General features: G+C 50.1%; 1 protein-coding gene across 1 annotated transcript; it reads right to left on the minus strand.

Annotated features, from left to right (window-relative positions):
* Positions 1 to 13,414: 13,414 nt before the first annotated feature.
* On the minus strand, positions 13,415 to 16,282 carry LOC144341500 (uncharacterized). The gene is made up of 2 exons (XM_078005060.1): positions 16,123 to 16,282; positions 13,415 to 15,099 (listed from the first exon to the last, which is right to left on the minus strand). The coding sequence occupies exons 1-2, from the start codon at positions 16,232 to 16,234 to the stop codon at positions 14,903 to 14,905; spliced, it is 309 nt and encodes a 102-aa protein (XP_077861186.1). The 5' UTR covers positions 16,235 to 16,282; the 3' UTR covers positions 13,415 to 14,902.
* Between the last annotated feature and the right edge of the window lie 1,204 nt (positions 16,283 to 17,486).

Below are 17,486 nucleotides of genomic sequence, written 5' to 3' on the forward strand. Positions count from 1 at the left end.
GATAGGGTGACGATGAACAGTGCACTCTGTGAAGGAGTGACATCGAAGAGCAAGTTAAATCCATGCTGCTACAGAATGAGGTCATCTTTGTAGACATGTAAAAGTCTCTGGAGACACTTGAGAGAGTTTAGATGTTCGCTGAAGAAAGACCTGGTGCCCGTCCAGTGCAGATCCTGAGATGAGATGGGAAAGCTGGCACTCAGGGTGATGAGCTGGGACAGCTGCTGAGGTCGGAGGCCAGAGCATGGAGCCACTGCCCCATCTCAAGAATAGCTACAACTTGCTGTCCTAGGACAAAGGGGAAATGAGCCTTGAGATTCAATAATTTTAGTAGAAATCTGTTAAATTTTACAATTTCACTTTTCATTTTTAACCCAGCTAGTGATTATACTCTGTATGCATTTTCCACACAAAATCCCAAGGACTTTCAGGATCTCCTCTCAGTGTATTTGGATGCCACCTTTTTCCCAGGTTTAGGTGAGCTGGATTTCTGGTATGTCATAAGTGATTAACTAGTTGATACAGACTTTAGTGTTTAAGTCACTGTCAGCTTATAATTATTTGTCCTCAGGCAAGAAGGATGGCGGCTGGAACATGAGAATCCTAGCGACCCCCAGATGCCCCTTAATGGAGTCATCTTTAATGAGTCTTTAAAGGAGACATCTTTAATGAGATGAAGGGAGCGTTTGTAAGTTTTCTTTTTTATGTTGTGTTCAGTTTACCTTACCCATGTACCGTATCATGATATAGACACATCTGGAAGATGGTTGATTTTTCTTCATTATTCTCATTATAGGTGACATGTTCTTGGATTAGCTGGGGTCAGTGCTGTGAGCAGAAGCCAGGGGGTAGCAGGGCTACTGTTCTTCCCAGCAGGTCTCAGACCATGTCTGACGACCCCCGTGTATGATCTACAGTGAGAGAAAAGCTATTTTCACACCACTATCAACACATTGTCTTTTTCACTCATTCTTGCCCAAGTACATGGTGTACTTTCTAGAGGCTGCGTGGTGACGTGTGTGATACACAGCAAGCTGGATACAGAGCAGATGGGGGAGTCCAGCTTCACCTCTGAGCCAGACACTACAGAGATTCGCAAAAAAGGCAACACAGCATCACTCTAAGTAGTCAGTGTTTTACTTTGTTATGAGAAGTATTTTTCAAACATATTTATATTAACATGTAATGATGGCTTACCTTAATGCATAAGTATTTTTTAATGCTTTAATTTTTTAATCAACTTTAATTTAGAATATAGAAAAATTATATAAACACACACAGGTACCTACACAGGCAAAAAAAAAAGCCCACATAATCAAAAGCTATTTGGGTCCTCATTAAAACCCAACTGTGCCTAGTGTTCCATTACCGGAATCCTAAGCTTGTAGGAGTCATTTATATCCTACAGCTCAAGGTTATTGCCAAGGTCTGATTTTTACAAAAAAAATTGCAACCTCAGGCATAAATGGGTTAATTTTTCAGAGTGTAAAGGAGTCTTGAGACCATTTTGGATTAAGAGCTGCTGTCCTGCGTCTGTGTCTTCATGTCCCCTTGTGACTTTGACAACCTGCCTGTGCTGGTGTCCCTGAGGCTCATGGGTGGCCTGCTCTCTGATTTCCATAGCCCCCCTCAGCTGGTGAACTATTTCTTACCTTTTCATTCTCAATTTGGTGGTCTCTTCTTCCAAGGAGTCTTCTTGAAACTCAAGTTGGGGTGACAGCTTCTCACCACTTCCCTCGTGGCTGGTAGGCAGACCTGGTGATCCCTCCGATTTACAGCCCTCGGCTATGAGTTTGTTGCAACACACATCAAAAAGTCCATTGTTCTCAATCCTTGCGTCCTGTGCAAGGGTGATGGTGATTGAATACAGTGTTAAACAATGCCTGCAGGGTGTCTCTTTTTTTTAATTTTAATACCATTAGAACAGTTTTATTTGCAAAGTATTACAGGCATATGCAACAGAATGTGATCAATTGGCTATATTGTAAGTAATGTAGCGTGTGTGTATTATTCTATATGTATATATTCTTATTTATTTACTTCACATTTCAAGACAAACAATGAGAGGATATTCTCCCAGCACCTTCAAAACAGACTTCTTCCCCTCCACACGTACTCAGTGGTCTCTGGGGATGACCCACTCTGCATCCTGGAGCTTACATGGGAGCAGCTTAAGCAATTTCATGTCACTCACTATCACCCAAGCAATGCTAGGTAATATTTTGTTGGAAAAGTTTGATGGTGGATTGTGAAAAGTTGACTTGTTTGTGTTCTTACATTTTCATGACATGGCTTCTCTCACATTTAGCGATGCTTAAGAAATGTCTAAGTGTAGGTAAAATTCTTGGCCTAAGTTTGCCTATCTTACTTGGACATTGATTTTGGACATTTACAATGATAGTCTTCAGTGGGCTCAGCATGGTGGTTACAAACACGGTGTTTAGAGAACCCCAGAGAAGGGTCCTGGTCCCCAGCTTCTTGCCTCACTTCCAGCTTTGTTGCATGGAGAGTGGGGGTGCATGGATAGTGCCCACCCCGACCCAGGGTGTGTGAAGCTTCGAGTCTGTCCTTGGCACGGAGAAGTGCTCTTCCGATAGTGGATGCAGTCACAGAACCTTAATTACATCCTCACTTTCTGATACATCGCTTGTTTCTTATGTCACTAATATAAGGTCATTATCATAATAATATAGTAATATGTATTATATAAAATACTAATAATTTCCATATAAATGCTAATGTAAAAACATATTTGCAAGATTATTTTACGTAAAAAGAATTATGAAAACTTTCAAGCATACAGAAAATTAGACTAGGATAATGAGCCCCTAAACACTTATCACATAATAGATATCCTTTTCCTTGTGAAGTTTTTGGAAGTAAATTATAAACGTCATCATCTACCCCTAAATATTTGAATTTGTGACCCTAAAACATGAGGATTATTTCTTACATGAGCTAATGCCATTTTCAGTTTTAATAGAATAAAACATACTTTCTTAAAACTGCCTATTTCTTATTCCATATTCAAATTTTCTAGTTGGCCTCAAAGTGTTTGTGGCACAGGGTCCCACAGATCACAGCTGATCAGCCCGGGTCTCTCCTGGGCACCCTCTCAGACGGCAGCGGAGTGTGCAGGCCGGGTTTCCTCCGGGCGCTCTCACTTTCCAGGTGACCTGGCTGCTTCTGTGTGGTGTTGGGTGCCATGTTCCTGTGTTTCCTGAGAACTGGAACTTAGATCCAAAGACTTAGTTTGAGTCAGGCTGTGCCTTTTGAAGCAGAGTCCCTCGTGGGGAGTTCTGCATAGATGGCCACATTCTACCATCCTGTGAGGCCTGCTTGCCTCCACTGGGGGGTCTCACGCCAGCGGGGTGCATGCTGAGACTCGGCCACTGTCTTGTGAAGATCTGCTTTCTCCCTTCAGCCACGGAGCAGCTGGTGCACTTGAGTTTCTGGTGTCCTGTGATAATGAGTTTCTCATCAACCTATTAATGGTTTTCATATTCATTGAGGATTATTGTCTGAATCATTTATTAGAGTTTGTGAAGTTTTCAAATTCTGTAATTCTTCATTCGTTTGCTGGACTTCTTCAAAGAAGAGCTCCACATCAGCTGGGGCTGTCGGGTTATCTTGAAATATGGTTCTGTGGAAAAGGCAGGGGCGGCTGCTCTCCCTGGGAAGTCCAGTTTGAGGAGGAGGGGGGTGCAGGAACTACCTCTAATGATGACAGAAGAGGCTGTCTTTTGTTTTTTTTTTTTTTTTTTTTTTTTTTTTTTTTAAAGACAGGGTCTGGTTCTGTCCCCCAGGCTGGAGTACAGTGGCATGGTCTTAGCTTACTGCAGCCTCAGCCTCCTGGGCCACCTCAGCCTCCTGAGTAGCTGGGACTACAGGTGTGCACCACCATGCCCAGCTAGTGCTTATATTTTTTTTGTAGAGACAGAGTCTCGCCGTGGTGCCCAGGCTGGTGTCGATCTCCTGAGTTCAAACAATTTGCCCACCTTGACCTCCCAAAGTGCTGAGATTACAGGCGTGACTCATTGCGCCCAACATGGAGAAGAGAGTTCTTTCTTTTCTTCTTTTCCCCCCCAGTCTTTTGTTTTGTTTTTTATTACCCCTGTGACCTCACAGAAATATTTCTGTATATGTACATATTTGAGACTATGCGATCAGATGGAATTTAGTTTTATTCCCACATTTGCCACAGCTGTTGGCCCATTTTGGTCTCACTCCTTTGGTTTCTATGCCCCCACTCCCACCTCCCTAAAGCATGCACAGCCAGGCCCTCCCTGCTCCAGAGGCTCAACTGTCTGTTTCCCAGGGAGCTCTGATTTCTGTGGCTAGTGGGGAAGGGCCTTTGGAGAGTAGCATCTGGAAACTAGGGGTGGTGACTGCTTCTGGATTCTGTCAACCCCGAGAGTGTAAAGTTTGTTTCTAAATTCTAGAATGAGAAATTTCTGAAGGTTCTTTAAGATACCAGTTCCCCAAACCTTAACCATAGCTCAGGCAACATAGTAAAGAAAAAGATAAATTCTATCATTGTAACCTTTTTCCTCTGGTTGAATAAATGTTATCTTTATTAACATGTATAACCTTGAACTTGTTGCCAAAAATTGAGTTTTGTGAAATTGTCAGTTGGATTACTCTATTACTGTACTAGGGTTATAAAGTATTTTAACAAATACCTCTTTTGGTTTTTGCCACATCTCTAGATGAAGTTTAAAATGAAAGATCAATGTTTGGCTAGGTGTGGTGGCACATGCCTGCAAATCCAAGTACTTTGGGAGGCCAAGATGGGAGGATTGCTTGAGGCCAGGAGTTTGAGACTAGCATGGGTAACAGTGAGAACCCATCTCTAAAACTTAAAAATTAGCCCAGTGGGCATGGTAGCTCATGCCTTTAATTTCAACACTTTCGGAGGCCGAGGCGGGGAGATCATCTGAGGTTAGGAGTTCAAGACCAGCTTAACCAACATGGTGAAACTCTACCTCTACTAAAAATACAAAATTAGCTGGGCATGGTGGCAGGCACCTGCAGTCCCAGCTACTCAGGAGGCTGAGGCAGGAGAATGGAGTGAACCCGGGAGGAGGAGCTTGCAGTGAGTGGAGATTGCACCACCCGCACTTCAGCCTGGGTGACAGAGCGAGACACTGTCTCAGAAAAAAAAAAAAAAAGGCTGGACATGATACACAAGGTGACCCCAGGAGACTCCTGTGCAGAGTAAAAATGAACCCCAGCACTAAACTCAGTCCCTGAAGTCCCTGTGGGATTCACCCCACCTCCCACCCCTGGGTCCACCTGCACCCTCCCGGAAAGAACAGTGACATCACCCCACAGCAGGAGATCACCAGCAGTGGCCACCGCACCCTGGGTAGCTGGGCCACCCCCAGGGTTTCACAGGTGGAGAGGGAGCCTGGGAACTTGCATTTCTAGCAATTTCCAGGTGACAGGGCACCACACTTAAAAATACACAATACTGGGTCCTGAAAGGACTTCTATTCACTTGCACATTGGTGGGATGGAGCCCTACATTGCGAAGGGCTTTTCTTCACGTGTCATCCTTGAGCTCAGGGGCTGGCAGCACTTGGTGGGACCTAGTAGGGCGTCCCTTGCTGACTGCACACCCACAGCCAGAGCCCTCACCGGGATAATTCTCACAGGAAGCCCGCAGAGCTCCTGACACCTCGCTGGAGGGATGAGAAAGCTGAGGCTCTGAGGGGGATAAACTGATTACTGGAAGGTAACGACCTTAGTGAAGTGGTGAAGCTGCAGTGTAAACCATAGTCTTATTTCATTTTAACTTTCAAGACTTCCTGATTTCCTCTATTACAATGCCTGTGCCTTAGAGTCACCAATGGGAACTTGAAGGAAAATAATGCCTGCTGAGGCCAGATGCTCACTTTATTGCCTGGGGGTGGAGCCTGTGTGGTTCTAAGCCCTCCTTCTGAAATTCTGAATGGTGAGGACTGCAAATCAGCTGCCTCCTGCTGGGCCCTGCAGGGTGAAACCTGAGGAAGCCCCAGGAACATTCAGTGAGGGGTTAGGTTGGAGGAGAACATGGTTGGATGAAAAGTAAGAAGGAAATGCACCAACATTTACTGGCAGGCTCTGTCACCCACAGGACAGGGAGGAAGACATGCACACTTGCAGTGCGGGCTTTCACAGCCTGGCAATGAGTGCTTTCAGCCTCACAGGTAAACGTCACCTGTTTCACCATCTCCTTAGGGCTCTCTAGAGCCCCAGCACACAGCTATTTGGGACAAAGGGCAGTTTCAGTGTCTTTCACTCCACACTCAAGCTACAGATTGTCCTTATAGCTCAGGTATCCTGGGGATAATCCATCTCGTTTCGTTTTGGCTTTGGGAGCCCAACCCAAGAACCGAATAACTTTCCTAAGGATTTCCAGGAGAAAACATCTTCCCACCAAAGAAGAACCTTACCATTTGGAAAAACATCTCTTCGTCATTTGCAAAAACCCCAGTTTTCAGGGAAGTGATAATCTTGTCATGAGAACCAAAGATAAAGTTGGAGATAACGAGGGAGTGGTTACATAGGAAATACGTGGTCATTACTCTGACCAATTATTAAATCACTTTCTTCACATGACACACTTTTTAACAGCTTCTTACTAAACCACAGTGAGGGTAAGAGAGTCACAAGACCGCTTCTTCCTTGAGTCAGAGTCATTCACGGCCCACACCAGGGTCTAGCAAGAATGACTGAGGTCACCCTTATTTCCTGGCTACTTGGAGGAGCTGGATATCCCAGTTTACAAATCTCAGTTTCCTGGGATTCGGCTCTGATAAAATCTAAACTGTATTTAAAAAAAAAAAAAAAAAAAGGAAGGAATAGGCTGGCTGCGATGGTTCATGCCTGTAATCCCAGGGCTTTGGGAGGCCAAGGCAGGCAGATCACGAGGTCAGGAGATTGAGACCATCCTGGCTAAGAGGGTGAAACTCATCTCTACTAAAAATACAAAGAAAATTGAGCCGGGCGTGGTGGCATGCGCCTGTAGTCCCAGCTACTTGGGAGGCTTAGGCAAGAGAATCCCTTGAACCCAGGAGGCGGAGGTTACAGTGAGCCGAGATTCCACCACTGCACTCCAGCTTGGGTAACACAGCGAGATTCCGTCTAAAAAAAAAAAAAAAAAAAAAAAACCGAATAGATGAAATCTAATGAAATAATCCAGTTCTATCCTTTTACCTCCTCCGTTGTCTGGAGTAATAAAGCTCCCTGCCTCGCCCTCTCTCACAGCACTGAACTGCTTTTCCTGAATTTTCCCACACTACTGATCACTCACTTGTTAATTTCGATGATACATTCTTTTTGAGAAATAAAGTCAGTTTGCTGACTGCTGCCACTGGTTTGTCAGAAAATTAGCTTACACTGCGCTGATCTCACTCCTGCTGCCAAAGCTCCTTCTAGGGGTCTCTCCTTTGACAATGTAGGGATTATGTAGGCATGGGGAGGTGGGATACCAAGGGGGGATTCTGTCAACGTGCTCTTCCCCCCTCCCCACCCCCGCCGGGTCAAAGTTACCCAGCCGGGGGCCTCTCTGACTATCTGGACTGTGCAGACCACCGTGTCTTCCGGTAGGGTCAGGGGAAGGCTTGAGATAAATCTGTAGTGCCCTTCACTCAACCACCGGCTCACTGTCCACCTCAGGTGTCCCCAGCGCCACCGCTGCCAGGCGCTATGTGGATGTGTAAGTGACAAAATGGAAAGTCTCTGGTCCTGGCGGAGCTTGTTCCAATCAGGAGACACCCGAAAGCAAGAAACACAGTGAACAAATGCATGATGCCCAGTGGTGGATGGCCATAAGCACTAAGGAGAAAAATAACAAGTGGGGTGAGGGTGTTAAGAGGGTGGGGATGAGGAAGGGCTGCCATTGACAATCGGAGAGCCTGCAGACTTGCCTGAGAGTGACGTTTGGGGAAAGAAGGAAAGGGAAGAAGGGGAGGGAGGTTAGTTAAGTGGACATCTGGGAAAGAGCTCAGGCAGCAGAGGGTCTGGGGCAGGGGCGCGCTGGCAGCGTGCTGCATTCCAGGGTCCTCTGCGTGGCTGGGACGGTGTCGGCCCTCCCCTGCACATCCCTCAGGGCCTTCGCAGAAACACCCACATGGGGACCTTCTACATACAGGCAGGACACGCCACCCATCGCCGTGACCACACTGTCCCTCAGAGGAGTCGCTGGCCAAGTGCATCCCGTCCACATGGAGATGAACTTTAAGATTCTTTACACAATGGATTTCAAAGACTTAGTATGGAAAACGGTGTAAAATATTAATCAACACAATAACTGATTGTTATCAAAATAGTGGGCTGAATGCTGAATATAAAACAGTTTTGTTGTTTTTTTTTTTACTTTTTTTCCTTTAGATAGGGTCTCACTCTGTTGCCCAGGCTGGAGTGAACCTGTGCAGTCACAGCTCACTGCAGCCTCCAACTCCTGGGCTCAGGCAATCCTCTCACCTCAATCTCCCACGGGGCTGGGACTGTAGGTGTGCAACGCCACATCCGACTAATTGTTTTGTATTTTTGGTAGCGACTGGGTCTCTCCATGTTGCCCAGGCTGGCCTCAAACTCCTGGGCTCAAGTGATCCACCTGCCTTGGGCTCCCAAAGTGCTGGGATTACAGGCATGAGTCATGGCACCCAGTGTCCCCCCGTCCCGGCCCGCCTTTCTTTAATGTGGCAACTAGATCATTTAAAATGGCATATATAACACAAGCCACCCACGCAGGCCCCAATCCTGGGAGATGCTCCCGTTGGAGAAATCTCCAAGAAGGGGATCTGCTTGGATTTGCAAACGGCCCCTCTGGCCCCAGGGGGATCTGCTGTGCAGAGCTGCTCTGGATTCGGCTCTTCAATACTGCCCTTGAGTGTACTGTGCATCTCTTGACTTTCGACCAGCACAAAGCTCCTTATTAAACGCTGACAATAATTCCTTCCATTCCAGGTGCCATAATGGATTCATTAATCTCCTGTTGATAGTTTTTTGCTGGTTTTCCCAGTTCCTGCTATTCTAAGCACTGCTGGGAAGACTCTCCTTTTACCCCCATCTGCCCGTGTCTGCCGCAGCTCACACGCTCTGCCTTCCGGCTGTAGTAGCTGAGTGGCCATTTACCCCACGCCCTGACACACTCAAGTCCCTGGGTCTCCTCGGCAGGGTATGTCTGTGGGCACAGGGCTGCCCTGCCACATGCCCCACCCCATAAGCTTCCATCTGTGGCCGCTCCTTGTGAGACCCTAAACTCACAACCTCCCCTCCTGTCCTCTCCTCTCTACAGAACCACCATTATCGGAGACAGTCAGTCTGCTTCCCAGTCAGTCTGCTTCCCTCCACCTGCTTCCCAGTTTCCTGAAGGCAAATCCAAAGTCCTCCTCTGGGTCACCCTCCTCTACCGACTCCTCTCTCACCATGGGGTCAGGTCAAAGGGCCCCAACTAGAGGCTCCCCTGGGCCCTTTCATAAGACAGGAGTTTTTCTTCTCAGGTCCAGCTACAGGCACATTGTACCCACGCCTCGATGCAGGAGTGAGAGCTCCAGGGGCATAAAGGGCTTGGTTCTTTTGCCTAAAGCCTGCCCTGACTCACCGAAAGCACTCCGTTAATGTGTGAAATGATTACAGAAACACAGAAATAAGGCTAGGTGTGGTGCCTCAAGCCTGTAATCCCAGCATTTTGGGAGGCCAAGGCGGGTGGATCACTTGAGGTCAGGAGTTCGAGACCAGCCTGACCAACATGGTGAAACCCCATCTCTACTAAAGATACACACACACACACACACACACACACACACAAAACCCAGGTGGGCATGGTGGCGCAAGTCTGTAATCCCAACTACTTTGGAGGCTGGGACAGAAACATCGCTTGAACCCGAGAGGCACAGGTTGCAGTGAGCCCAGATCAAGCCACTGCACTCCAGGCTGGGCAACAGAGGGAGACTCCATCTCAAAAAAAATCCCCCACACACAGAAACAAAATCTTAATTGTAGTAAGACACAGCTGAAAAGATATGAAGGAATGACTCCCCAAGTCTACTGCATGCCAACCTTTCAATCATTTTCCATTCAGAAAACTTCAGATCAGATCATTTACATATGTACGTTAAGACAAGGGGTCCTATATTAATGAATCTTCTCCGTCAAAATCCTGGTCAAAGTCAGAAAACAATCCCACAGGACTCCTGGGAGCATCTCACGTTGGAGAAACCTGGAGAAGTGGAGAAGCTGATCTGCACGATTTGCAAACCACCCCTTTGGCCCCAGGGGGACCCGCAGCACCGGCGCCCTCCCCCTACCGGTGAGAGTCGGAGCCTCACTCAGACCCACACAGTCAGGATCTGTACCTCCGAAGGCTCCCCCAGGTGGCTCTGGGCACATGGAAGCTGGGAAGACAGCAAATGGGCCCTGGGGTTGGGGGACCCAGCACAGTCCAGCCTTTTCTCTTTTGCCTCCTGAAGACTTTCACTGTGGATGTGTGTTAGGGAAGAGGGGAGTGAAGAAAGAGACAGGGAGAGAAGACAGAGACCGAGTGATGCCTCCATTCTGCAGAGGAAAACACCGAGACCCTATCTCAGCACTCCAGACTGCAGGGCCAGGGCAGGACTTATAAGTCTCTGCCTCTCAGTGCTCTGGTCTGCCATGTGTCTGGCTGCCTCTTCCATCCTGACAAGCACAATGACTAATTCCAAACAAAGGACTGGGAATTGGGGGTGAAGATGGAGAGAACCGAGGAGTGGAGAGGGAAACGGCAGCCTCTGGCAGCTACTCTCTAATACTCTCTAATAAACACAAACACAACAGCAGAAAGGGCTTGTAGAAAAGAAACACAAAAAGCAACCCAACTACTGACACATGGCCCTCTGTTCCATATTCACCCGCACGTTCTTAGCAGAAAGGCAACTGTGAACGTGCAATCTGGTATCCTGACGTTTGCCCTGACCACGTTGTTACTGTATCTTCATCTTTCTAATTTTAATTGTTTCTGATGGCCCATCCGATTGGTAGAGCTTATTTAAAGAGCCCTGATTCTCCCTGATAAAAGGTTGGAGTCCTGTATCAAAAGCTTTTAGTTTTCTGTAACCAAGAGGGAAAGCTGCTTCTTTTGAAAGATGACAAAATGTCTAGTTTCGAAGGATCCTCCGAGAATGGCACACAAAGCGGTCTGCATTCATAGAAAATGATGCCATCACATAAATCTCCCACTGTGCCATGGGGTGACACCATCACTCATCGTCTGCCTCCCAGATCCAGTAATTTCTGCAAAATCAATTACTGCACTTTACACTGAAAAGATCCCATCAAAGAATGTGTGTGCACAGGATGGTGAGGGGCGCCGTAGCTGTGTGAGGCGAAACGGCACTGTTCTCAGTTTCCCCTTCCATCCGACTGGGCTCCGAAGCATTGCTTCAGAGATTTCCATTTTATCTTATAATTAAATAATATGAACTCTACTGGGGGAAGAAAAGCAGCCCATCACATTGGTACTAAGCCTTGATATCATTTTTGCCATCTTGACTCCTATCGCTATAAAAAGTCATTTTCCGTTGCCCTCACAAAACCACCCAAGGAATATTGCTTCAGACACCAAAGGTGCCCATGTGGGGATCAAGCCTGGTGTCCAATAAATATGTATGTCATTGACCTAATGCATGTCCAGTCAATTGAAACCTCACACTTCTGACTTCGGTTTTAAGGTACTAATCTTGAAGTCTTAACAGTGTATACATATTGACCTGAGGATGTTGGGTACTTTTGATTAGAGAGGGTTGAATTCCTCTAAAGGACTTCATGAATGAAGAAGACAGCTAGAAGCCCTGGTTTCCTGCTCCTCACTGGAGATTCCAGGCGGGAGGCAGGCAGCAAACATTTGTGTTCCTGTCAAGCGCCAGGCGTGGTGCTGGGCACGGGAAAGTCACAGCGAAGACACAGCTACACGCAGCACTGAACATCCCTGCTGCAGCCACAGGGCCTGGCCACACCACGGAGCTCTGTGAACTCAGGGAAGCTGGAACACCTCGGGCATCCCTTGCTCATGTGTAAAGTGGGGATAAGTCAGTGCCCAGCATCACTGAGGGCCTGCCACATAACAGAGAGTCACTAAACGCTAGCTATTCTCACTAGGATTGGAAAGGTTGATACTCAATTTATATGAACTTTCTATAAATACTGTATTGATGTTCCTGTCACCACAGGCAAAAAGGATGCTGCTTTCGCATCCAGCCCACCCTAAGGATGCACCTGGACTTCCCAGTACACTCAGCTCCACCAGGCATCAGGCCCTGCAGAAGCCACAACCTGTGACTAAGACAATGAGTCACTCTTGGTGTGTGGCACAGCGTGACGTGGCGGTGGGCACTTAGTCATGATCAGTCCGTGATCAAGAGCTGGGGAGCTTATTTTAGATTGAGTGAAAATCAATTTAAGTTTCCAGACATGTCTTGGGACAACAGAAGATACCCAAAGAAGCAGGGGGAAACAAAAAACAAAAAATCCCACAGCCTGAGACAGAAGATACCCAAAGAAGTAGGAAAAACAAAACAAAACAAAACAACAAAAAAAAAACCAAGCCTGAGAAATACTTTCTTCATTCAAGGCCTGGGGAGTCAGGAATACAGGAAAGAGATTTTCAATTTTACCTTATAATTAAATAATATGAACTCTACTGGGGGAAGAAAAGCAGCCCATCGCGTTGGTATTAAGCCTTAATATGATTTTTTGCCACCTTGACTCCTATCGCTATAAAAAGTTATTTTCCATTCCCCTCACAAAACCACCCAAAGAATATCTGTGTAATTTTGAGCAAGTTGGGTTTTGTTCACTTTTGAGCATTAACTAGATTAAGGAGCTTCGCCAAGAAAGTCCCATGAAAAGTATGGTGGAGGCCTGACATGATGGCTCATGTCTGTAATTCCAGCTCTTTGGGAGGCCAAGGCAGGAGGCTCACTAGAGGAGGCCAGGAGTTCAAGGCCAGTCTCAGCAGCATAGTGAGATCCTGTCTCTACAGAAATCATCATCATCATCATCATCATCATCATCATAACAATTAGCTGGTCATGATGGTGCATTCCTGTCTTCCTTGCTACTCAGAAGGCTGAGGCAGGAGGATCACTTGAGCCCAGGAGTTTGAGGCTGCAGTGAGCTATGATGGCACCACTACACTCCAGCCTGGGTGACAGAGCCAGACATAAGCACTCTTCATGGTCTAAGGGAGAGTACAATATTTGGAATTAGGATCTGTTTTGCTCCTACCACAATCACGTATGCCCCTCATGCCCTTACCTAAGTTATTTTTCTTTGTGAGTCTTTCTCCCCACTTCCAAAATGAGGGCATGCCTCTCTTGGGATCATGTATCTAGGCTTGGAGATAAGAATTGTAAAGCTCCTAGTATACAAAATATTTTCAACAAATGGTAGCTATGGTCATTTTAATATATGGAATTTTACCATAATTTCACATCTGACAGATAATTCCCCTGAAATTAATACTCGAATGTGAATATGTTCTCTGATCTCTAGCTACAGGCAAGTCTTCTATGTCAGGGAAAATCAAGTACTAATATAGAATCAGAATAAAATGGCAAAAAGAATGGGGGCACAACAGATAAATTCTCGAGGAATAACCTACTTACTGTAAGAATTTGTAAATCTGTGGCAGCTAAGACCAGGCCGTCTGAGCACATCTGGAGGTGAACTTCCTTAAAAGAAATGCGTCCAAATGCTCCAAAAGATTCAAGATCATATCTCGGAAGGGTAAAGCTCTTTAGAGTCTACAAAAAAATTGTGACTTCGGCTCTGCCAGGGAAAGAATGCCCAGGTGACCCGCCGTGGCGGGCTTCCCCAGGGACAGCCCAGGTGTGACCCATGTGGGCTCGAGGCCACCGTATTTGATGCCACCTGCAGAGCTGAGGGCAGCTGTCTCCCATTAAGCCAAGGCTGTACCAACCAAGCCACGTTCCCACATAATATTGGTTTCCAAAGTACCTTTTTCCCCAGAAGAGAAGAGGCGTGGACTTACTAACCTTCAATATGTGTAACTCCTCCCGGGTGGCAAAACCAGGATAACAGAGAACACCGCGATTCTGCCAATGTATCCTAATCTCACATGCCTGTACACAAACTCCCAAGCATTTTAGCAAGCTTTTGGACATGAAGCTCAAAAGAATGACCCATAAATATTTTCCAATACATACAGCATCTTAATGTGTTTTTCTTTCGTGTTTTTTTTTTTTTTTTTGTAGACACAGAGTCTCACTATGTTGTCCAGGCTGCTCTGGAACTCCTGGGCTCAAGCGATCCTCCTGCCTTGGCCTCCCAATGCACTGGAATGACAAGCATGAGCCACCGTGCAGGAACCACAGCACCTAAATTCCAAAATAACCTTGAACCCCTGACCTTCCACCCGCCCTGGTGACTTCCAGAGATCGGTTCCTCTTCCCGTGCCAAAGGTTTCTTGTCTTTCGCGGCCCGGGTAAAGTCACTCAAGATGTTCCCTCTGCTTCTGAAGGCCTTTGACTGAGAAGCCACTCTGGGTCCTATCCCGACCCCAGGCGGTTCCACTGGTACTTGCACATCTCCGGGCCGGTTTAAGTCACGCTGGCCAGACTATTTCCACTTCACTCTGGTAATTTCTCCAATCCCAGCGTCTGCTGCATCACCTTTTCTTTCTCTGAGAATCCAACCCTACAGGAGGAATGCTGAGGCTGGGGGTTCCTTTTACTAGAACGCTAACGCCAGAGCACTTCCCAGGGGCGCTGGGGGTCGGGCTGCAGGGCGGAGTCTGGCGCTGCCACTGGGGTCTCCCGCGGGGGGTGCTGGGCCTGGGGAGGCTACGCTGCGGGCTCGGGGAGTGCGTGGCAGACGGATGTCCCGGCCTGGGCGCAAGGAGACTACGGGCCCGGCATCACGTAGGCGCCCGCGGCGGGCCGGGCGGGGCCCACAGCGCCCCAACCTGCAGCACCCGCGCCCGCCCCGCGCGCTCAAGGGCGAAGGGAAGGTCACCGGGGCCGTGGGCTGGGGGCCCATCCCGGCTCCATCCTTGTTCAGTGCGCGGTCCCGAAACGGGAGGAAATCCGCCATCCGGGCCTTTCCACGCATCTGCTGCAGGAGGAACCGGGAAAATAAAAATCAAAACCCAGCTCCGGGCGCGTCGCGTCTCCAGCCCGCGCGATCGCTAAGGCTCCCAGGTAGCGTTCGCCTGGGAAGCGCGGATCTACCATCCAGCGGCTGCAAGGATCGGGACGCTCCACCGTCGGGGCACTGGCGCCCCCACGTGCACCCGGGGCCTGAGGCGCACAGTCTCCACCACCTCCGGCTCGTCATTGTTAAATGTCCTCCCGGCGCGCCCGCGTCGTGGGCCCAGACTCGGGCCCCTCCTGGAGAGCCGCTTCTACATTGCAGGGAAGGGGAAGCCCAGAGCCCGCGCCCCGGCTCCGCTGACGTCCCCGAGTCCCCGCTTCCTGGTCCTTCCCGTCCGCAGAGGCTGGCGGGGAGGGCCTGGGACCCATTTTAGTTTTCGGTATCGTCACTAGCCGAAAAGCAACTAGTGCAGGAAACCCTTTTTTTTTTTTTTTAAATCCTTTTAGGAAACCCTTTTTTAAACTCTTCCAACGGAAAAGCGACATGCTGGGGGATGACGTGGGGCGGAGTTAGGGGGCGGGGGGCCACTTAGCAAGTGATCGCGCTGTACTCACGCTTCGGAGGGGAAGCCCGGCCCTGTCCTACAGCTCTGAGGGAGAACGTCCCCAAAGGGCGCTCCAGGCGACCCCCTCTGCCAGGCTCAATTTAAAACATAAACCGGAGGGGGTGGAAACCTCACTCTCTTCCGGACGGAGGTTCCTACCGCCGTGTCCCTTCCTCCTCCGCCCCACCCGGCAAGGACCCCGGGGCTGCCTTGCCGGCTCACGCCGCCCCGCAGGTACCCCTGCCGCTCCGGGTCACGGGCTTCTCTCCAGTTCTCCCCATCGCTTCCCCGCTCGTCTCCCCGGTTCTTCCCATCGCTTCCCCACCTTTCCCCGGGTCCTCCCATCGCTTCCCCCTCTTCTGCCCCGTCGCCCCATCCACTTCGCCCTGTTCTCCCTCCTCCGTCCGTCACTCCCTCGCCGCCGGGAGGCGGGCGCGCACCTTGAGCATCCCCGCCGCTGGTCAGCACGCCGATGGCCTTGCGGGCCCCGAAGAGGTGCTCCAGGAACTTCCGCAAGGAGCCCTTGGGGGCCCGGGAGTCGTCCGCGTCCATGGCGAGAAGGCGGAGGGCAGCCCCTAGTCTGGCTGCGCCGCTGGCAATGGGAACCCTGCCGGCACGCGCCCGACTCGGAACCGCCGCCAGGCCGGCGCCCCTGAGCGGACCCAGGTCCAATGGGCGGTGACGGGATGGGCCCGAGCGCACGGGAGGGGCTGCGGGGCGGGGGCGGGGGGGCGGCTAGGGGCGGGGTCACGGCTAGGGGCTGGGGCAGGGGCTGGCGAGGGGGCGGGTGTGGGCAGGAGGACCTACGCGGGGGTCGTCCTAGGTGGGGGCCGCGCTAGCGGTGGGGGAGGCCGCAGAGGCGGGGGTAGAGCCACAGGTGGGCGGGGTCCCTGCGGGCGGGGCCGCGTTGCTGGTGCGCGAGCCTCGCGGGTGGGTTGGAGGACTCTGGTTGGGGGCTTTAGAGATGCCCCGAGCACCACAAGTGGGGACGGGGGCAGTGTCCTGGGGAGGGGAGACCGCAGCGGGGCGGGGTCACATCGTTTACCGGGCGCGCCAGAGCGGGGCGGGATAGAAAGCGGGGAGCATCTCCCGGGGGGTCGAGGGAGACCCTGAGTGTGCGGGAACGCCGGGGCGTGTGGAAACCCCTCACTTGCGGGGAGCGCCGATGCGGGGCGGGGTGGAATTGGGGCGCGGAGACCCCACCTGGACGCGGAGGCTCGCGCCCGGCCGCGCGCACAGCTTTTTGTTGCCGGCAGGATTCCTCTTGGGGCTGTGCTGGGAGCCTCGGGGCGCGGCTTCCTCGACCGCCGCCCCCAAGTTTTCTCTGCAGCCTGAGGTCGGGAAGGACGGACGGAGAGTGGATCCCCAAGGTGGTGAGAAAAGCTGATCGCGGCAGGCTTAGCTTTGACCAAGTTGCGATTTCCGGGGCCTACGGAGGCTGTGACGCTCCTGGGTCCCCAGCCCGGCCCTTGGGGAGAAGAAGCCTTGGGGTAGAGGAGGGTATCGGGCGCGACCCTCAGAGACCCCTGGGCGCGCGAAAGTCAGAGTGGGGCAGGAGGAGGCGCAACAGGACTGGCCTGGAGGGGAGGCGGGACGACCCTTCCTCCCCACGGACAGGCGCGCTGCTGTACGCTGTGCCGACATCGGCCGGCTTCACTGGCCAACTCCACGTGCTGAAATACGCACACCCAATGGGATGTGCGGTTGCCTATCCACAGCTTAACAGCCTGGTGCCAGGTACCCTGAGATGGGAGAGGGGGCAGCCCCGACAAAAGCACGGGCTTATGGGGCCCCGGTTCCTTCA

This window comes from Macaca mulatta, chromosome 6 (assembly GCF_049350105.2).
Source record: "Macaca mulatta isolate MMU2019108-1 chromosome 6, T2T-MMU8v2.0, whole genome shotgun sequence".
NCBI lineage: Eukaryota > Metazoa > Chordata > Mammalia > Primates > Cercopithecidae > Macaca > Macaca mulatta.